The 20,032-nt window shown below is 36.8% G+C and overlaps 1 protein-coding gene across 6 annotated transcripts in view; it reads right to left on the bottom strand.

The window, feature by feature from the left end:
- Positions 1-20,032, bottom strand: part of VPS13B (vacuolar protein sorting 13 homolog B) — a 522,947-nt gene that overhangs the window by 291,564 nt on the left and 211,351 nt on the right. For all 6 annotated transcript variants that reach the window (XR_014793185.1, XM_084864486.1, XM_084864483.1 and 3 more), the window contains 2 exons: positions 18,357-18,591; positions 6,066-6,286 (listed from right to left, as the gene is read on the bottom strand). Coding sequence is in view for 5 of the 6 variants with exons in the window: in XM_084864486.1 (XP_084720612.1) it covers positions 6,066-6,286; positions 18,357-18,591 (456 nt within the window). In the remaining variant the exon portion in view is untranslated. The remainder of the gene's footprint in view (positions 1-6,065; positions 6,287-18,356; positions 18,592-20,032) is intronic.

Below are 20,032 nucleotides of genomic sequence, written 5' to 3'. Positions count from 1 at the left end.
AACCGGTTGCAGCTAAAATAATTTTTTTAAAACTCAATTTCAAAAGAAAATTTTGTCAAAAAATACCTTTTTCATATAGAGCATTACACTTACACATTATAGTTTCCCATATCCAATTTTCTTTAAAATATAAAAGTAGAAATTGGGGTATCAGAGAAATCATAAATGAGTAAGCAGTACAAGAATACAAATTCAGGTTTGTCTGAACTCATGTTTTCTTAGACTGTAAGGCTTAATTCCATTATTCTAGTGAAAACTGAACATAGATTAAAGCAATATGACTATGAGTAAGTGGACAGGAGAGAAGAATAAAACCCATTCTTTCTCTACTTCCACATACTTTTAAACCCAAAAATGCAAAGATAGTTTTGTTCCTAGGAATGCGATATAGGAAGAGGAAATATACCAATTTATTGGCGCAGGAAAAATTAAAATTATATTATAGAGAATTCTATCAACTTATTTAATTTTGGGATAAACACAAATTTTAAGGTCTGAGAGATTAGTGTCTAAAAAAATCGAAGGTAATTGTATAACTTTGGTAAAACAGTTAAGATGAAGGGACTACTTAACAGAAATAATCCCTATGGGGGAAGAATCTGAATAATCAACCAGGTTATATGTTTATTGTGTCCAAGGCTCTTGAATGACAATGAGTTCCAGGAACTGACACAGTAGTTTAGGCCTCTATAGTTGATATAAAGAACTACAACAATGTCTGACATAACAATGAATTTTCTCTGGGCCTGCCCTATATACAGAACTAGCACTATTTTTTTTAAGTATATAAACTACTTGAGGCCTCTGTGTCTTGACAATAATAAAACAAATTAAGTAATGTATAACGGTCAACACGATGTCACTCTAATGGATAAATAAAAGAATGGTACGTATTTAAATAGGAATTATTTCTCCGAAATGAAATGAAGAAGCTTATACACTGACTACAATCAAAAGTCCACAAAGCTTCTGATAATATATGCAAATGCTACTGTTAGGTATTTACATTGTTCTGAGGGAAAAGCTCATAGCTTTTATCAGATTTTCAAAGAAGTACAGGGCACAAAAAAAAGACAAGAAGTACTATCCTTCACAAAAAACAAAAGCAGATGGATGTATAAGCAACCATTCATGAGAAAAATGAGTCATTAATCTTAAAAGAAAAAATAGAAACAGTGAGGGAAATTTTAGGATTCTATATACATATTGGATGTTTGTATTTTACAGACCCACAATACTTTAATGTGAGGTAAGGCACACAGAAAATAAAGAGAGACATAGATATATTTCACAAAGAAAGATTAAACATTTTTTTGGCAAAAGATTTTATAAAGTTTAAGGACAAATAAGTACTTTACCAATACAGGGTTTGTTTTAGAGTATAAGGGAAGTTCTTCATAATAAAAAATGTAACAGAAAAACTGGATACATGATAAAAATTACCAATTTTTAAAAGGGCAAATTCACTGGCCAATAAACATTCAAAAACTGCTCAACCTTATTAGTAATCAGGAAAATACAAATTAATGTAAACAATATGAATTGCCAACTCACAAAAAAGCAAACTCAATGGTCAATAAACATTTGAAAAGATACTCAAACATCTGGTTTCATTTCCCTTCAGCATGAAGGACTGAATTCCTTTAGGATTTCTTATAATTCAGATCTACTGGTGATTGATTTTTTTTAATGGGAAAATATATTTAGACTTCATTCATAAAAGTTATATTTATTTAAAATTCTGGGTTGAAAAGATTAAAAATATTTTTTTTCGCAATTTAAAAATGTTCTTCTTTCTCACTTGCGGTTTCTTAGGGCAAGTAAGCTAAAAATCAGATCTTGGGTCTTTTGTTTGTAATGTATCATTTTCCCGTGATACTTTCAAGATTGCTCATTATCTATGACTTTCAAAAGTTGGGTTATGATGTATATAGGCATTGCCTTTCTCGTGTGTTTATCTTATTCATCTTTGTTTCCCTCATTTCTGGCTTACATGTAGTACTCAATAAATATTCGCTGAATTCACTTGTGGGGAAAAAAATCAAGTCATTGTTTGTAATTATGACTAAATCCAGAGGGGAATCTGGAAGCGTATGCTAAAGCATCCACTCACAAAGAAGAGGTTTATTTGGAATCTTATGTTTAATCATTAAAATTCTGGTTAACCTGGCACACCAGGATATAAAAAAGTATTAACTCCTTAATAAATCTTTGAGTACACATTGATTCTCCAAAGTGCTATACGCTGTGTCTTCTTATTCTTTTGGGAATACAACTTAATTCCACCAGAGATATTCCAACCAATTTATGACAAGAGTCTCACATTACAAAATTGATCTAAACTAACAAAATGGCATTTATATAGTATAATTTACAAGTTTTTAAATAAATGTTTTCACTTAAATTTTCCCAAACCTTGTGATCAATTTTGGTTATAACACATGGTTTATACTTTAACAGAAGTTGGTTGATGAGGAATTATCAAGAAGGTAGCCTGACCGGCATGGCTCAGTGGTTGAGCAACAACTTATCAGCCAGTTGTGGTTCAATTCCTGGTCAGGGCACATGCCCAGGCTGTGGGCTCCATCCCCAGTGTAGGGCATGCAGGAGGAGGCTGACTGATAATTCTCTTTCATCATTAATGTTTCTATCTCTCTCTCCCTCTCTTCCTCTCTGAAATCAATAATATTTTTTTTTAAAGACGATAAAGTGGGATTAATAAGAATGATTGCATCCTGAGTGAAAGGGATTCCCAAGGCATGAGGTTTACTCAGTCTTGGCTTAAGTCTGAAATAAAGGTCCTTGGTGTTTGAGGTACAACAGCAAGGATGCCCTCTGAGGCAGGTTACAGAAGAAAGGGACGGGGGGGAGACATTAGGAAATACCGGCCTAACATAAGCCCCGATCTGTGTGAAGACTTCGCTTAGAAGTGGTTTATATTTAAGCAACAACAAAATCTAAGCTTAGTTCCAAACAAGGTAAATATCTAAAAAAAAGATATCGCAGAACTCTAGTTTTGAGCAACAGTATTACATTTAATAAGATTCCATACAAGTCACAATATTATTCTCACAAGTAAAAAAATATATATGAATACCTTTTTACATTATCTCTAAAAGTTTCTTCATATCCCTTTATAATCTGTCCTTCCTATTACTCCACTTTCCTATTACTCTCTCCTCCCTGCTCGTTGTCCTCCCTCAAGATAACAAGGAAACAGCTGTTGCAATGAAGTACTTTGAATATTCTATATTTTATGTAAATGGAATTATTCAGTAAGTACTCTTTGATCTGGCTTCCTTCATTCAGCATAAAAATTGTGATATGCATCTAAGATATTTCATTTTATCGATAATTTGTTGTTTTTATGGCTGAGTAGTATTGCATTGTAGGTAGAGACCATATTTTATTTATTTTATTTTTAAAAAAATATATTTTATTGATATTTTGCAGAGAGGAAGAGAGAGGGATAGAGAGCTAGAAATGTCGATGAGAGAGAAACATCGACCAGCTGCCTCTTGCACATATGTGCCCGCAACCAACGTACATGCCCTTGACTGGAATCGAACCTGGGACCTTTCAGTCCGCAGGCCGACGCTCTATCCACTGAGCCAAACCGGTTTCGGCTAGAGACCATATTTTAATTATTCGCCTATGATGAACATTTGGTTTGTGTTCATTTTTGAGCTACAAAGACAAAGCTGTTAAACACCTCTGTGTAAAAGTCTCTAGGCATTTATTTTTATTTCTCTGTGGAGCTACTTTGGGAGGAAAGACTAGGTCGAATTGTAAGTGCATGTTGTTGGTTTTTGTATTTTTTTTTTCACATTCACAGTTCACTTAAATTTATATTGTCCACTTGGTGTGATATTAAAAATCAGGCAACTATATAGGTCCCTTTGGCCCACATATTTCCCACTAAATTTAATGATTTTGTTAGTGTGGGTAGCTAGTTATTAATAAAGAAAGGGAACAAATGAAATCAGACATTAAGTCTGATTAATTAGGTAGCTGTAGCATTAACAAGCTCCCCAGGGGACAGCCGCATCCTCTGCTGAAGAGACTTAATCCCCGAGTGAGCAGGAAGAATCAGCTTTCCAATCTCCCTGGGGGGAAACCTAGTAGCCAGGATTATGAGGGGAAGTATCTAACAGTAGGGAAAATTCTGTAGTTGGGAGCATGCGCAGTAGGACCCAAGATGGCACAGGGGAGGTGAGCACATGCACAGTAGAAGCCAGATGACTAAGTAGAGCTTTGTGGCATGCACAGTGAGAGCCAAAATGACAATCACAAAGGGGAGAAGCCAAGTGTGGGAAAACCCAAGAATGGGATAGGAAGAGGGCCCAGCACAAGGCCAACATGAATTCGGAAGAAGATTGGTTAGTTTGAAAGAAAGCTTACCCCTTATCAAACCCAAGGAGATACAATCAAAGCTTACCAAAGGCCACAGGCATTCGTCCCTGTGTTCTCAGTTCCCAAGCATGGGCAAACTGCAGGCTGGTCATGGCCTGGGCGCCACTGTGCCTTGTTGGTAAACATACAGATGGAAAGTGAGATACTGAAGTTCTGTATCTCTGGGTCTTTGCCCTCCTGGACCTGACAAGTAGGGGTGCAGGTCAAAGGCCCCAGGAACAGAATTTCCACAGTGAAAGATATTTGAGCCTCTGGTTAAGGATGAGACATTGGGCACCTGAGGACAGTCCTTTGTTTTTTGTTCCAATAAACCCTGCCACTGTGAATTTCATTCTAAATACTAAAATAGTGGGGGTTATGAATTCAACATATCTTTGGGGAAGGACACAATTTAATCCATAATAATTTCCCTTCTTGGAAATGTTTTGAAGCAAATATCAGCAATAGCATTCAGGGGAAAAAAATCTATGAAAGAGTAAGTCACTTAATAATTATCCTCTCCTGCCGAAACCGGTTTGGCTCAGCGGTAGGGCGTCGGCCTGCAGACTGAAAGGTCCCAGGTTCGATTCCGGTCAAGGGCATGTACGTTGGTTGCGGGCACATCCCTAGTAGGGGGTGTGCAAGAGGCAGCTGGTCGATGTTTCTCTCTCATCGACGTTTCTAGCTCTCTATCTCTCTCCTTTCCTCTCTGTAAAATATCAATAAAATATATATCAAAAAAAATAAAAAAATAAAAATAATAATTATCCTCTCCTATACCACTGTGGGTCATAACAGAATGGCAATTATATGCATTTTAATAAGGCCATCACTAATATATAGCCGGTCTAATTTTACAACATGCACAAATAAAAATGAAAATTAAACCAAACTGTATAATATACAGTACGGGGATAGAGGATGGTATCAGGCTCTATAAAACACAGTTATAGCTGAGCCCACTTTAAAAACATACTTTTAAAACTCACTTAAAATCACTAATGCTGAGATAAACACAGATTTTCAATAGCAGAGTAATATTCTAAAAAATATTCATTTAAAAATAAAATTTCAAATAGAATTCAACACTGATAAGGTATATAAAAATATACTAAAGTCTGCTTGAGGTCAAAGAAACAAATATTAAATTCTATGCAATTAATGATTTGCACAAACCTAGGTGATTAAAATAGAAATCAAATTGTAAAACTGTAGAATACAATATGTTTGGCCTATGTCACCTAATGTTATGAGAGTAACAAAATACCTTTTTAAAATAGTAAACAAGTGCTTTTAAAAAATAATTTTATATTGAGCAAAAGAAGTTCTGAATGATAATCTGAGTGAAAATTACATTTGATCACTTCAACAGACTCCTCCAGTCTGATGATAAAGTAGTTCATCAGTATTTAAAAACTTTACATCTGCAACTGATTTCATCCCATCAGCCAAAAGATGCATTTATGCTGCCACCATTACATTTTTAAGAGTTTAGATTACAAAACTTGAGAGAGCTTCAAAGAAATTCTTAATCTAACCATTCTAATCTTGATGGCCTTGTTAAAAATAAATTTAGGATGCTTAATAGAAGAGAAACTCTGCAACAAAATGGATAACAATTGTTCTTAAATCACATTATTTTAAATTTCCCTTCATAAACCAAATGTACCAACCTGGGGATTTGAGCATTTTATCTCAAGCGACTCTAGGTCAACATGGAGGCAGACAACAAATGAATGTCTTGCATCAGGTGCTGTTGCGAGTAGTTTCTGAGATGTCACGGCTAGAGTAGAGGTACAACCCATAGGATCCACTAGGCAGAGTGTCACTTGTTTTCCAAAAAGAGTGTATACGCTAAAATGATGCAAGCTAATAGTCCAAGGAAAAGCATCACCTGATAAAGAAGCACACATACAGAAATGCTGTTAATTGTCACTAGATAGTAAGTTTTCTGTTATCTAAATTTGAATTAGAAAACATTCAACAAGTCATAATTAAAAAGGAATATAATAGCCCAACCAGTGTAGCTCAGTGGTTGAGCATCAACCTATGAACCAGGAAGTCTAGGTTTGATTGTTGGTCAGGGCACATGCCCAGGTTACAGGCTCAATCCCCAGCTTGGGACATGCAGGAGGCAGCCAATCAATGATTCTCTCTCATCATTGATGTTTCTCTGTTTCTCCCCACCCCCCCTTCCCTCTCTGAAATCAATAAAAATATATTAAGATAAAAAAGAAAATAAACTGTAAAATGTTAATATATAAAAAAATAATAACAGTGGTAAACAATTTGCATGCTATATAGTAAGTTACCTTCGAAAATTATTTAACATACTATTACATCAATAATTTCATACATTATAAAACATACAGAAATAGAAATGAAGGAAATGAGATTTTATATATATATATATATATATATATATATATATGTGTGTGTGTGTGTGTGTGTGTGTACACACACACACACACACACACACACACACACACATATATATATTCTAACTTCCTCTTCCCTCATCCTAGTGGGTAATATTGTGCAAATGCTGGGGATGTATGCACTAAACTTCAGAGAGCACAGAGAGTGTGTTCTGTTAGGAAAATGCAATGATCTTTGCAGTGATTGAAGGTGATTACAGATCTGGCTGTGGAATGAGAAAAGAAAAGAATAAACAATATAATATGGTCTGTTGCTACAGAACCTGCTACAGAATCATGCAAGTGCTTACTTAAAATACAGACTCTGGGTTTCTACTTCAGATCTACTTAATCAGTATCTCTGGTGGTAAGACCCAATGCACATGAATGCTACAAGGTAGAACCTCATGAATTTAAATATTCAATATGTCTTGACCAATTATAGTTAATAAAATTAAAATCAGAAACTTTTAACTTGAGACTGAGATAATAAATCTAGCTATAAAGTAGTCCATAATAACTTGAATGGAAACAACTAGAACTGCATGATAATATGTGGTCAGTACCATGGTAATCTGCCTGTTTTTAGACTTAAAAAATGTTCCCCCAAGAAAAAAATAACAAACTTTAAATCATCTGCAACTAATTCTAAAATTATTTTAAAACCTATAAAGATTTCCATGCTATTCACAAAATAAAGACTTTGTCAAATTTGTCTTAAAATATTCTGGAATGATTTGAGGTTACACATTTTAAAACTGGTAGTGAGCTATATATAGTTTTCAAGTTTTTTGTTATCCAGGAAATGCCAAGTGGTTGTTATGCTGGATAAAAAGCAGAATATTTAAATTTATTGAATTAAAAAATCCCAAACGACATTGGGACTGTCTCAGATATGTGCCTCTGCTTCTATACTGGAATCAGACCAACAAATAGAAATTAACTACATCATATTCTAAGTCTTTAAAAGAACCTTTTAGTTAATATTTTATGTGCCTTTAAGATGAGGTCTTAATATGCAATGACAAATATTCCCAGAATTAAACATTATAAAAAATATTACACAAAGCAAAAGTTATTAACTGCACAAGTATTCCTTTTGTAGATACATGTATGTATGTGCATAAAATAAAAATAAAACACAAATAAAAGCACCTTATCTATTTATAACATAGGCAATATAACATTCTGGAGACTCCATAAAATATGCTCAGACACCCAGGACAAAACAATGTACTAATGTGAAACCTTCAAGACTAATATTTTTTCCTTAATTGGAAAGTACTAATGCCATAATATAGGTCCTTTATTTTAGAGAAACTATTGCTGGCTAATTCAGAAAATTTCAAACAAACTGTCTAAAGAATAAGAAAATATAAAAACAAAGCAAGAAGACTGAGAATTCCATTTGTATATGCATTTGTAAACCCTCCTCTACACATAATCAACAGAGAAAAACATATCAATAAAACAATTCTCAAGAAAATGAAGACCTAACACTGATGTAATTCAGAGAAAATAAGGTGAAAGAAAATGAATATGACAGGGCTTTGGGACTAAACAAAAAAAGAAAGGAAATTCAGAGACTGTGTCAACAATGGGTAAGGAATTAGATAATACTGATGTACAATTGAGTAAATTTTAGAAAAACATATAGTGTGATTTCCATACATTCTACCCTATGTTGCTGATCTTGCACAACACTAGAAGCAGAAGACAAAGGTAACACTCTACTCAGTTCTTCCTTGCTTTCATAACCTTAGTCATTAAATATCTTTAAAAGCAAATAATATCTTCCTCCTCTCCCTTTTTTTCCCGTATGTCCCACATAAGTATGACTCAGGCAGGTTTTTATTTCGAATATGAGAGTGTACTCAAGAATATTTTATTATCTATTGTGAGGGTTAATACTTTCTTTTTTTTTTTTTCAAACACATTTCACTGATTCTGTACAGAGAGGAAGGGAGAGAGATAGAAAGCTAGAAACATCAATGAGAGAGAGTCATCGATCAGCTGCCTCCTGCACACCCCCTACTGGGGATATGCCCGCAACCAAGGTACATGCCCTTGACTGGAATCGAACCCGGGTCCCTTCAGTCCCCAAGCCGACGCTCCATCCACTGAGCCAAACCGGTCTTGGCGGTTAATACTTTCTTAAGATTATATACACCACACTCTCCAAATATAAGTGATCCAAAATTGCTCATATAATTTCCCCAAACAACTTAAGCAATTAATTGACTTAAAGACAGTTAAAAAAGAAAAAGTTCTTTAAGTATAAGTGATGTTAATTAAGTAATGGGGACTTCCAAAGAATTCAGACATTAAAAATGATAAAAAGAATAACCAAATCAGATGGGTGGGTGGAAAGGTGGGAGTGTTGCACGAAGCAGGGACATCAGGATATGTCTCCCTAGGAGGCTGTTGTCTGGAACCTGGACAAAATGCTTGACCCCCTGCTGCAGGCTCCACCAGCAATCCTCCCAATGGGAGACTCTTCTGATATATCCTCCCAAGCCCCGGTGGCTCTGCCCAGCAGAGCTTCCTCCTGCACAGGGGATAGATGACTGCACCCAACCTGAACCTGTGGTTCCCTCTTCCTAGGGGAGCAAGAGTGGGAGGCCCTGGCAGACTGAGTGGCATGGCTCTGGAGTAGAGGACATTTCCCTTCATTGAGTGCCTGGGGACAGCACCAAATAGGGGACCCACTAGCCCTCCTTACACTGTCCTCCTCATACTGATCAGCGACTACAGAGCTCCCAAACTGTGGGAAGGTCTGTAGGTGGCGGCCTACCTGGGCGCACACTACAGTCTTTCTTTGGAAGGCTCTGGAGGAAGGCCAAGCACCCTCAGTGGGAGACAAAATAGTGACAAATGGAGGAAGACATCAGAGATCCCCAGACCTTTCACAGATCTGCCCCCAGCTCTACACAGAATGGCCCCTCCCATGCATGCAATATATAAATGTATCAAATCGATGTTTCATAACTTCAACTTACACAATGTTAAATGTCAATTGTAATGCAATAAAAAATAAATTTCCTTTAATGGTAACATATTACTTTGTTATGATTTTAAAAACACATTTTTAAGATCCTAAGACAATATCAATTATATTGTTTCTTTTCAAAAGGTGATCAACCAAAATATGACAGCATATCAGATCTGCCTTTTTTTTTTTTTTCAGAGGAGAATGCCAATGCAGTCCCCCACTATCACAAGTCACACAGTTTGAATTTCCCACTTTTGGGGAAATCGCAGGGGTCAGCACATCTAACATGCAATCAATAAGCCTCAATAAACCACCTTCGTGATCATGGTATCTCCCCTGCCAAGTAAGTATGGCATTTTGTTTTTTTGTTTTTAAAATAAGTGTGTGTGGAGGGGGAGGAGGGTAGAAAATGAAAAACTGATTAATAGGAAATAAATAAAAGATGGTCCCTTTTCCAGTCTTTAAATGTCACAGAATCTACAGCTAAACAAGTGAAGGAGCAGGCTGGATGCGAACCACTTTGAAGCGAATAACGCCTATTGCAATGCAAATCTATTTGCATTACATCCAGTTAATGGAAATCTATTAACTGGATGTAGGCAATTCAACAGTTTAATTCCATTTGTAACATATATATGATGGTTTTCAAGAGAACTATTTTAAAAACAACATCAAGGAGAAATCTGAAGCTCTTTTCTGAGCTCCCTCTTTCCCCTAAGGAGTCCCATTTACATATGGTTTAAGGATTAAAGTCAAAGACACTCAGTAAAACTGGAAAGAAACTATTACAGTAGTGTATCATGATCCTTCAGAACAAGTGGAAAAAATAATTATCAAACTATAATATTTTTAAAAATCTGAAATGGAACAATACATATGTTTATTGTTCTACTGAAATGAACCACAATTACACACACACACAAAAAAACCCAGCTCTCCTCTTTTCCATAGGTGTTCAACAATTTTCACATCAGTTTCTATTAAAACTTACTAAATCCAATAATAGCAACGCTTTAATTTATTTCTCATAGATGCTCAACGATTTTCACATCAGTTTCTATTAAAACTCACTAAATCCAACAACAGCAAAGTTTTAATTTATAAATGATCTCAATATTCCATTTGTCAAAATATTTTATTAAAGTCGCAGGCAAATCTTTCAAAGAAGAAAAAACAAACCTCTGCTGGGCACAGTGTAGAAACCCATCTGCTCAGAGGTGTGAGCTGGATGCCACAAATTACATCTGCAAGCCTTACTGCAAGTGCTCCCTCATGAAACCCAAGATGTTGATTTTGACCCAAACACTCCACACACATTGAATCTGGCCATATTAGAGTATATTAGAGATAATCTCTCCCTTCCCATGGCAATTGAAGTCAGATGACACATTTCAACATAGTTCCTCGTTCTGAGCTTTAGAAGTCCCAGTCTCAAATCTATGAGAACCCATCTTGTTTATCCTACTGACCACCTTCGTAATGGTGGGTAATTTTTTTCCAAATCATAATGACTAGGGATTCTTTTCCATTGCTCATGAACCCGAAGACAAGTTAGAAGCTGACCTTTTCATTGTGTTTTTTTTTGTTTTTGTTTTTTTTCTCTCTTAAGTAACCAAAAGAGTTAGCCAAATATGCATGGACTGAATAGCAAACTCTACAATTATTTAGTGAGCTCGGATTTTGGAACATGGTTGTGATAGATATTAGGAATAGAACCGTGAACAAAACAAGATATATTGCCTGCCCTTTTCACCTTATTAGGGGATGTAGAAAGTGAACAAAAATTAAGTGTCGAGTCAGGTACAATGAGAGCAGAGAAGAGAGGGACTTGGCTAGTGAAATACCCTGAAACCTGAAGGATGAGAAGAGGAAGGAAGCGGGAGAAGGGATCAATGAGGAAGGCACATTCCAAGCACATGATAATGCCTGTGACAGGACAGAGTCTGTTGAAAAACACAGAAAAGCCTACAGAAGGCCGTTAGAAAGACAACCGGTAGCAGCGGGAGAGATAAAAAGTAAGGGTGGAGAGGTGGGCAGGGCCAACTGACACAGGATCTTGTTGGCCATGTTAAGGATTTTATATTTATCCAAAGATTAATGGCAAGCCATGGAAGGGATTTCAGGCAGGAATAACTGAAATATATGAAAAAGAGAGAGGAAGTTGAACTTCCTTTCCTTAGGAGATCAAAGAGAAAGGGAAGAGTCAGGAAGAGAAACCTCTTATGGCAAAGTTGCTAAGAATTCCAAAGTACAAAAGGGTCTACAATCCATGGACACAGACAATAGTGTTGTGAAGGCTTGGGATGGGAGGCAGGATGGGCTAGAAGATTCAATGGGGGGAAGGAGGGAGCGGACTTCTGTAATACTTTCAACACTAAAGATGAGAGAGAGAGAGAGAGAGAGAGAGAGAGAGAGAGACACTAATAGAGACTTAAAAATTGTTTGATAGGGGTGTACCAATAATACTTATGCATTTAGTATGAAATTTTCAGGAAACTCTATTCTTCAATGCTTCATGTGAGTGAATATTATAAGGGAATTGAAAGAAGTGAAGGGTTTTATTTCTACTTCAGAGACAGGGTTCCTCACCAGTTTCAGGAAGACATAAGTTGAAGAGACCAGGAAAGAATAATGTATTTGAACAACAGTAAACTTGAAGCCAGGCCATGGAATTTAGAAATCGTATTTAGATATTAAAAATTACAATGGGTCTGTCTGGCATGGCTAAGTGGTTGAGCATTGGCCTATGAACCAGGAGATCACGGTTCAATTCCTAGTCAGGGCATATGCCCAGGTTGTCAGCTTGATCCCCAATAGGGGGTGTGCAGGAGGCAGCTAATCAATGATTCTCTCTCATCACTGATGTTTCTCTTTCTCCCTGTCCCTTCCTCTTTGAAATCAGTAAAAATAAATATATTTTTAAAACTATAATGCATTTACTGAGCGCTTGTCATATGATAGATTTTTTTTTTAAGTGCTCAGACGTTATCTGGTTTAACCCTAACAATCTTTTTAAAAAGATAATAAATTTGTTTATTGAACCACTCCCTTAATAGTCTGTAAAATATGAGAGATCAGGCACCATATATATCTGGTTCAAATGTGTATTCTCAGTGTCTGCCATAAGGTAGATGCTCGATAAATAGTGGATGAATAAGTGGGTCAGATATAAAAGCAGATGGGAAAATGAGGAAGCAGAATGAATGAGCAATACAGCAAACAGAGATGGTTGGTGAAAAAGCCATCCTAGGTTTTAGGAATATAACACAAATAGACTTGCTCAAAAAGCTGGGCCAAGTAATTTCCTCATCAGTAAGGATAAATATTCTGTAAAAGTTTACTGAAGACAAATTTATGTCTCTTTTGGAATCCTCAGACTATAGAGAAAGCTTAAGACATGAATAAAATGGTCCCATTTTAACTTTTGTTCTGATTGCATTATAATTATCATCTTAAGTTGAAGAAGACACAAATAAATGTAAAGATATCCTATGCTTATGGATTAGAAGAATATTGTTAAAATGTCTATACTACCCAAAGCAACCTACATGTTCAATGCAATTCCTATTAAAAATATAATGGCAATTTTCACAGAAATATAATTAGCAATTCTAAAATGTATATTGAAGCACAAAAGAACCCAAATACCCAAAGCGGATTTAAAGAACAAAATAAATGAACAAAACAGAAACAGACACATAGATACATAAAACAAATTGATGGCTACCAGAGGGGCCATATTCTACAGCTGCCAGAGAGAAAGGACAAAATATCTTCAAGTAAACAAAAACTGACAGTGGATCTCAAAAGAGCAATGAAAAGCGAGAGTCAGCACAACAGTACCTTTACAAAAACAGATGAAAAGAACTGTCAAAAAGAAATTATCTACTTAGAAAAATATCTTTTGAAAAAGAAGGCAAAATTCAGACATTTTCAAACAAAGTTAAGTTTGTAAAAGCAGGTCATCACAAAAAAGGAAGAAGGAAAATGATCTGAGATACAAGAAAAGATGGAGCTAAGAGAGGAAATGACTAGTAAGGCACTAATATATAATATATAAATCAGCAAGTATAGCCATGACCAACTCTGGCAAACTGTCAGATTTTGTGAATAAAGTTGTATTGGAACACAGTCATGTCAATTCATTTACATATCAGTTATAGCTGCTTCTGCACAACAGTGGCTGGAACAGAAACCATACAGCTGATAAAACTACTATCTGACCTTTTACTGAATAACTAGAGGCCCAATGCACGGAATTTGTTCAAGGAGCTTGGCCCTTGCAGCCCCAGCCCTGGCAGCCTCAGCTTCATCCGGATGGTCGGTCTGCTGTTCAGTCTAATTAGCATATTAGCTCATTATTATATAGGATTTTTCTAAAACCTGTACTGGTTAAACATATATATCATATATAAGAAATTACTTTGTAAAATTTTATTATCTTATAAAGCTCAAATATTAAAAAACAGAATTAAAATATATGACAATGACAACTAATTAATCTGGTAAAAATTATTACATTAAATTATTTTAAGATCTGTGCATTATTTAGGAACAAAGTAAATAGCTTGATTTTGCTGCATAATTTAACAAGTTAAATATGCATCTACATTTCTAAGACCAGAGTTTGTTATATAGAGAATTAATTTCTACAATTAAAATGAAAACATAGTGAGGAATGATTTCAAATTTAGCAGAGAAAAATGAAATTAAAAATTTATTATAAAGGACACAACCTACAAATATTTGCAAATCATTTATCTAATAAGGGTCTAATATCCTGAATATATCAGGAACTCTTCCAAGTCAACACCAAAAAAGAGAAGTAACCCATCTAAAAAGCAGGTGAAGGATCTGAATATAATAAGAACAAATAAAAATAGTGCTACAAATGGCCAACAAGCACATGCAAAACGCTCAACATCTTCAGTCATTAGGGAAAAGCAAATCGAAATGACAAGGAGATGTAACTTCACACCCAATGGGGTGGATAGCACAAAAAGGCAGGAAATAACAAGTGGTGACACATATGTGAATGAATCAGAACTTTCATACATCCACGTGGGATTGTAAAATGGCAACGACATTTTGGGAAACATCCCATCAATTCCTCAAAAGCTTAACCATAGTTACCATATGAACCAACCATTCTTTTCCTAAGTGCATTTATCTAATAGAAATTAAAATCTAGATCTACACAAAAACATGTACAAGAATGATCATAGCATCATTAATCATAATAGCCAAAAAGTGAAAACAACTTACATGCAAATTAACAGATAAATGGATAAAGAAAATGTGGTAAATACATAAAATGGATTATAATTCAACCATAAAATGAAATGAATCAACCTTGAAAATATTATGTAAGTAAAAGTAGTCTGTCACAAAAAAATAAGACACTGTGTGATTTCATTCATGTATTGATAAAATGTCTACAATGAGCAAATTTACAGCTACAGAAAGATTAGTGGTTGCCAGGGGCTGAGAGAAGGAGGAATGAAGAGTAACTGCCAATAGTGTAACAATTTGTTTCTGAGAGATGAGACCAGACATTGTAAAATTTGATAGTGGTGATGGTTGCACAAAACTAAATATACTAAAAATAATCTACTAATTAGAGAAAAGATTATCGAATTATATATTTTTTTCTAATTATATATGTTAACGGGAATAACTTTACAATATTCAAGTTATATCTTTAAAAGTTGTCATTCACAAGAGGTTGGCTGGCATATCCTTGATATAATATACAATAATTGTTGTGATAATAAAGAATTCCCTATAACCAAAAGCAAATGGCAAAGAATGGATATGACATTTCAATATGCTAGGGAAATGATCACAAAGGTTTCTCTCTTTCTGTCTCTCTCTCTCTCTCACACACACACACACACAAAAAAAAAAACTCTAAAGAACTTCCTTCTGTCTCTAAAGTTATATAACTATAATAGATAAAAATTTCAATACAAAGGAAAGAGAAATTAACATCAAGGAACAGTCAGAGCTGCACAGACTTAGCTTTTCAAAAACAGTACATATGTGTAGTAATCTTTATGATATCAGTATTCATACACTTACATCCTAATAATATGAACAATGTGTTGACCTGTTTAGCACTGTCAAAAATTTAAACCTTGTTGTTAAAATATAGATTCACATTATTTACTTTGAGATTTAAAACTTTTCCAGGTTCACATACTGTTTGAGATCAATATGTCAAAGTTCAAAAGGGTATGGATTTGCACCAAAAACACTGCAATATCACAAATCAAGTATTATATTTATTAAAGAAAGAGCCATGACTCCAACCATCACACAATTATCTACTTTTCCTAAATAAATGAGAAATTGAGAAATACATTATGATTGAGCCAAATAATATATTCATTTCATTATGTATATGCTATAACAGACATTCATAAGTCATGGTTTAAATTAGATAAAGAGCAGGCTAACAGCTCTTGGTAGGGGGTGGAGGGCTGGGGCATGGAAGGATTGAGCAATAAAGGAAAAAGAAAGGTGAGAAAGAACTCATAGATAGAACAATAGTGTGGTGATTGTAGGGGGAAAGGGACCGGGTGGAGGTGGAAGAGGATATGGGGAGATAAATCGTGATAGAAAACAATTAATTTTTAAAAATAGATCAACCTTGCCGAGACCGGTTTGGCTCAATGGATAAGAGCGTCGGCTTGGGGACTGAAGGGACCAGGGTTCGATTCCGGTCAAGGGCATGTACCTTGGTTGTGGGCATATCCCCAGTAGGGGGTGTGCAAGAGGCAGCTGATTGATGACTCTCATCGATGTTTCTAACTCTCTATCTCTTGCCCTTCCTCTCTGTACAAAATCAACAAAATACATATATAAAAAATAGATCAACCTAGTCAACAGTCTGAGTTTAGCCTAATTCATACATCTAAAACCAACTTTCTTCTCAAGTTAATTTTATCTCTTTAGCGTTTTAATGATTATATCATATTGCCTATGATCTTTTGTGTATAGAATCCATTAATATACATATATATAAGTATATGAATAGAACTGAAAAGTGTGGATGTCAATAAACAGCATCACTTAGTTATGTTCATTTACTTTGTAAATCTTTTTAGAACATTTTGTAGATCACTTAGTTTATTTTCATGTAGATCTTTCAATGAGACTGATTTACATGTGCACTAGCATATTTTTAAAAAAATTAAAAATATCACTATCTATATGAATATATATGAAAGCCCAAGCGGCCATCCAACCACCCGACCAGTACCTATGATGTGCAATGACCATCAGGGGGCAGACATTCCAACTGGTAGCTATGACATGCACTGACACCAGGGGGCAGATGCTCAACGCAGAAGCTGCCAAGCTGCAGTAACTTGGCAGCTATGGTTTGCCTTGGCAGCTATGGTTCTCCAGTGATGCAACCGGAACCAGGGAGGAGCCCCAATTCCAGGGTGCGTCACACGAGAACTACCCTCTTGCACTCCAGGACACCTCAAGGGATGTCAGAGAGCTGGTTTTGGCCCGATCCCCACAGGTCAGGCCAAGAGACCACACCAGTGCATAAGTCCGCACACTGGGCCTCTAGTTCTATATAATAAGGAGGTAATATGCAAATTAACACTCATGCCCTCACAAGATGGCTGCCTACAAGCAGACCAGCACTGGGGTTAGGGAGGGGCGACAAAATGACTAAACAAGCAGGCTGCATGGGTGACCAGGCCAGCAGGGGGTTAGTGGGATGATCAAATGACTGAACAAGCAGGCTGCGTGGGGCAACAAGGCTGGCAGGGGGCTTAGTGAGGGATGACCAAACAACTGAACAGCAGGCTGTGTGGGGTGACCAGGCTGGTGGGGGTCCATGAGGGGTGACTAGGTGGGTGGGGGTGGGGGTGGGGGTGGGCATAAGGGGCCATCAGGCCAGCAGGGGGCGGCTGGGAGTGACCAGGCCAGCAGGGGTGGTCAGCTGGGGGGTTAGACCTGCTAGGGGGCAGTTAGAAGCAACCAGGTCAGCAGAGGGAAGCAGTTGGAGGCAACCAGGCCAGCGGAGGGCGGAGGGTTGGGGGGGAATGGGCAGTAAGAGGCAACCAGGCTGGAGGGGGAGGGGGGGCAATTAGGGAAAACCAGGCCAGCGGGAGGAGTGCAGTTGGGGGTGACCAGGCTGGCAGGGAGGGTAGTTGGTGTGACCATGCCAGCAGGAGGGTGGTTAGGAGCAACCAGACCAGCAGTGGGGGCAGTTAGGGATGATCAGGCTGTCACACAGAGGCAGTAAGGGGCAATCAGGCTGACGGGGGTGGGGGGACAGTTAGGGGCAACCAGTGATTAGGAGCCAGCGGTACAGGATTGTGAGAGCGATGTCCTACTGCCGGTTTAGGCCCGATCCCTAGGATCGGGCCTAAACCGGCAGTCAGACATCCCCCAAGGAGTCCCAGATTGAAGAGAGTGTAGGCTGGGCTCAGGGGACACATACCCCCCCCCCCCCCACCCAGGCACGAATTTTGTGCACCGGGCCTTTAGTAAAATATAACAACCATAAAAAAAAATTTCTTTAAATGTACCTTCTTCAAGGATGGGTCTTGGGATGACAAATGGAATCTCCTGCAGAGGCTCCATATACCTGTGGCCAGCACTAATAATCTTTATTTGAGGCAAGCAGAGCACAAGGGTTCCTGGCATGCTGGTCTGTCCGTGGTACCAACTTCTTACTGTTCCAGGGATATCACCAGATACAATTGTACTTGGGGAAGGCAGGCTATCATTTGGAATGAATACACAACAAGACTGTACTTCAAGCTAGAAGAGAAAAGCAGAATTAAAATGTTTGGATCAGACTAAATGTGGGAGTAAACACACCCTCAAACATGGTATCTTTACCAGAATAAACAGGCAAGCAAATAAAAAAGAAAATGTCCAATACTCGAAGCATTTGTTTTTTGCTATAAATTTGATCAAAAGTGCATAGTGACATGAAATGAAAACATATCTGCCTTTCCACAGTTCTTTCCAAGGAACATAACTGAGTTAGAAATGTGCTGGCAAAAAAGGTGAGAAAATCCTCCTCCTTTTGCAGTTCATTAGATTTTGTTAACACCAGTTAAGTCCTTAGAACTGACTAGCATTTATTGCTCCTACTTTCTCTCACTGCCAGTCAGAGAAAGACAAGGACCATATGATTTCACTCATATGTGGAATCTAATGAACAAAATAAACTGACAAACAAAATAGGAACAGACTCATAGACAGGGAACAGGCTGCCAGCTGTCAATGGGGAGGAAGGATGCAGGAATGGATAAAAAAGGTGACAGGATTAAGCAACAACAAACAAACAAATAAAAAAAACGACCCTTCATAGACACAGGCAACAGTATAGTGATTCTGAGAGAGAAAGAGGAGATGGGGGAGGGAGAAGAGGATATAGAGGGGATAAATGATGATGGGAGGAGACTTGACTTGGGATGGGAGGAGACTTGACTTGGCAAATGATGTGTTATAGGATTATACATCTGAAATCTATATAATTATATTGGCCGAGACCAGTTTGGCTCAGAGGAAAGAGCGTCGGCCTGCGGACTGAGGGGTCCTGGGTTCGATTCCCGTCAAGGGCATGTACCTTGGTTGCGGGCATGTCCCAGTGGGGAGTGTGTGGGAGGCAGCTGATCGATGATTCTCTCTCATCGATGTTTCTCTCTGTCCCTCTCTCTTCCTCTCTAAAAAAATCAATAAAAATATATTTTAAAAAAATGAATTCAATTAAAATAATAACCTTTTTTTTCAAAAGCCCACAAACTGTTATTTCTACTTGAATTTGGTCCTTCCTTTTCCACTTTACAAATTAAAATATAAGAACCAGTGTTTAAAATGTTCATATTATAACTCTAGTCAAACAATAAAACAGCATGTTTAAATCACATAACTTACCTTCATATACTAGTACATGCATACCAAGGCTCAATATAGTATATCACATTTGTTAAATAAATGATAATGGAGAAAACTCAGAAGACTTAAAAATCAGAGTGCATTCCTTGCTATTACCCTACTTCAGATTATTACTTACACTGATTTCATGTTAAGTTTTCATGCTTTCCTATCCCTAGTGTAGTTACTTAGGCTAAGCAAGCCCAAATCAAAACCTGACTTGATCTCATCATGAGTTCTTAATTCAAGTGCAAAGTAGGTTAAAGCCTACTAGTCTCAATTGATTCTTACAAAGTAATATTCTGTATCTGGTTAG

This window comes from Pipistrellus hanaki, assembly GCF_964339955.1.
Source record: "Pipistrellus hanaki genome assembly, chromosome: 17".
Classification (NCBI taxonomy): domain Eukaryota; kingdom Metazoa; phylum Chordata; class Mammalia; order Chiroptera; family Vespertilionidae; genus Pipistrellus; species Pipistrellus hanaki.
Note: the sequence above shows the minus strand (reverse complement) of the source record. Positions and strands in the feature narration are given on the sequence as shown.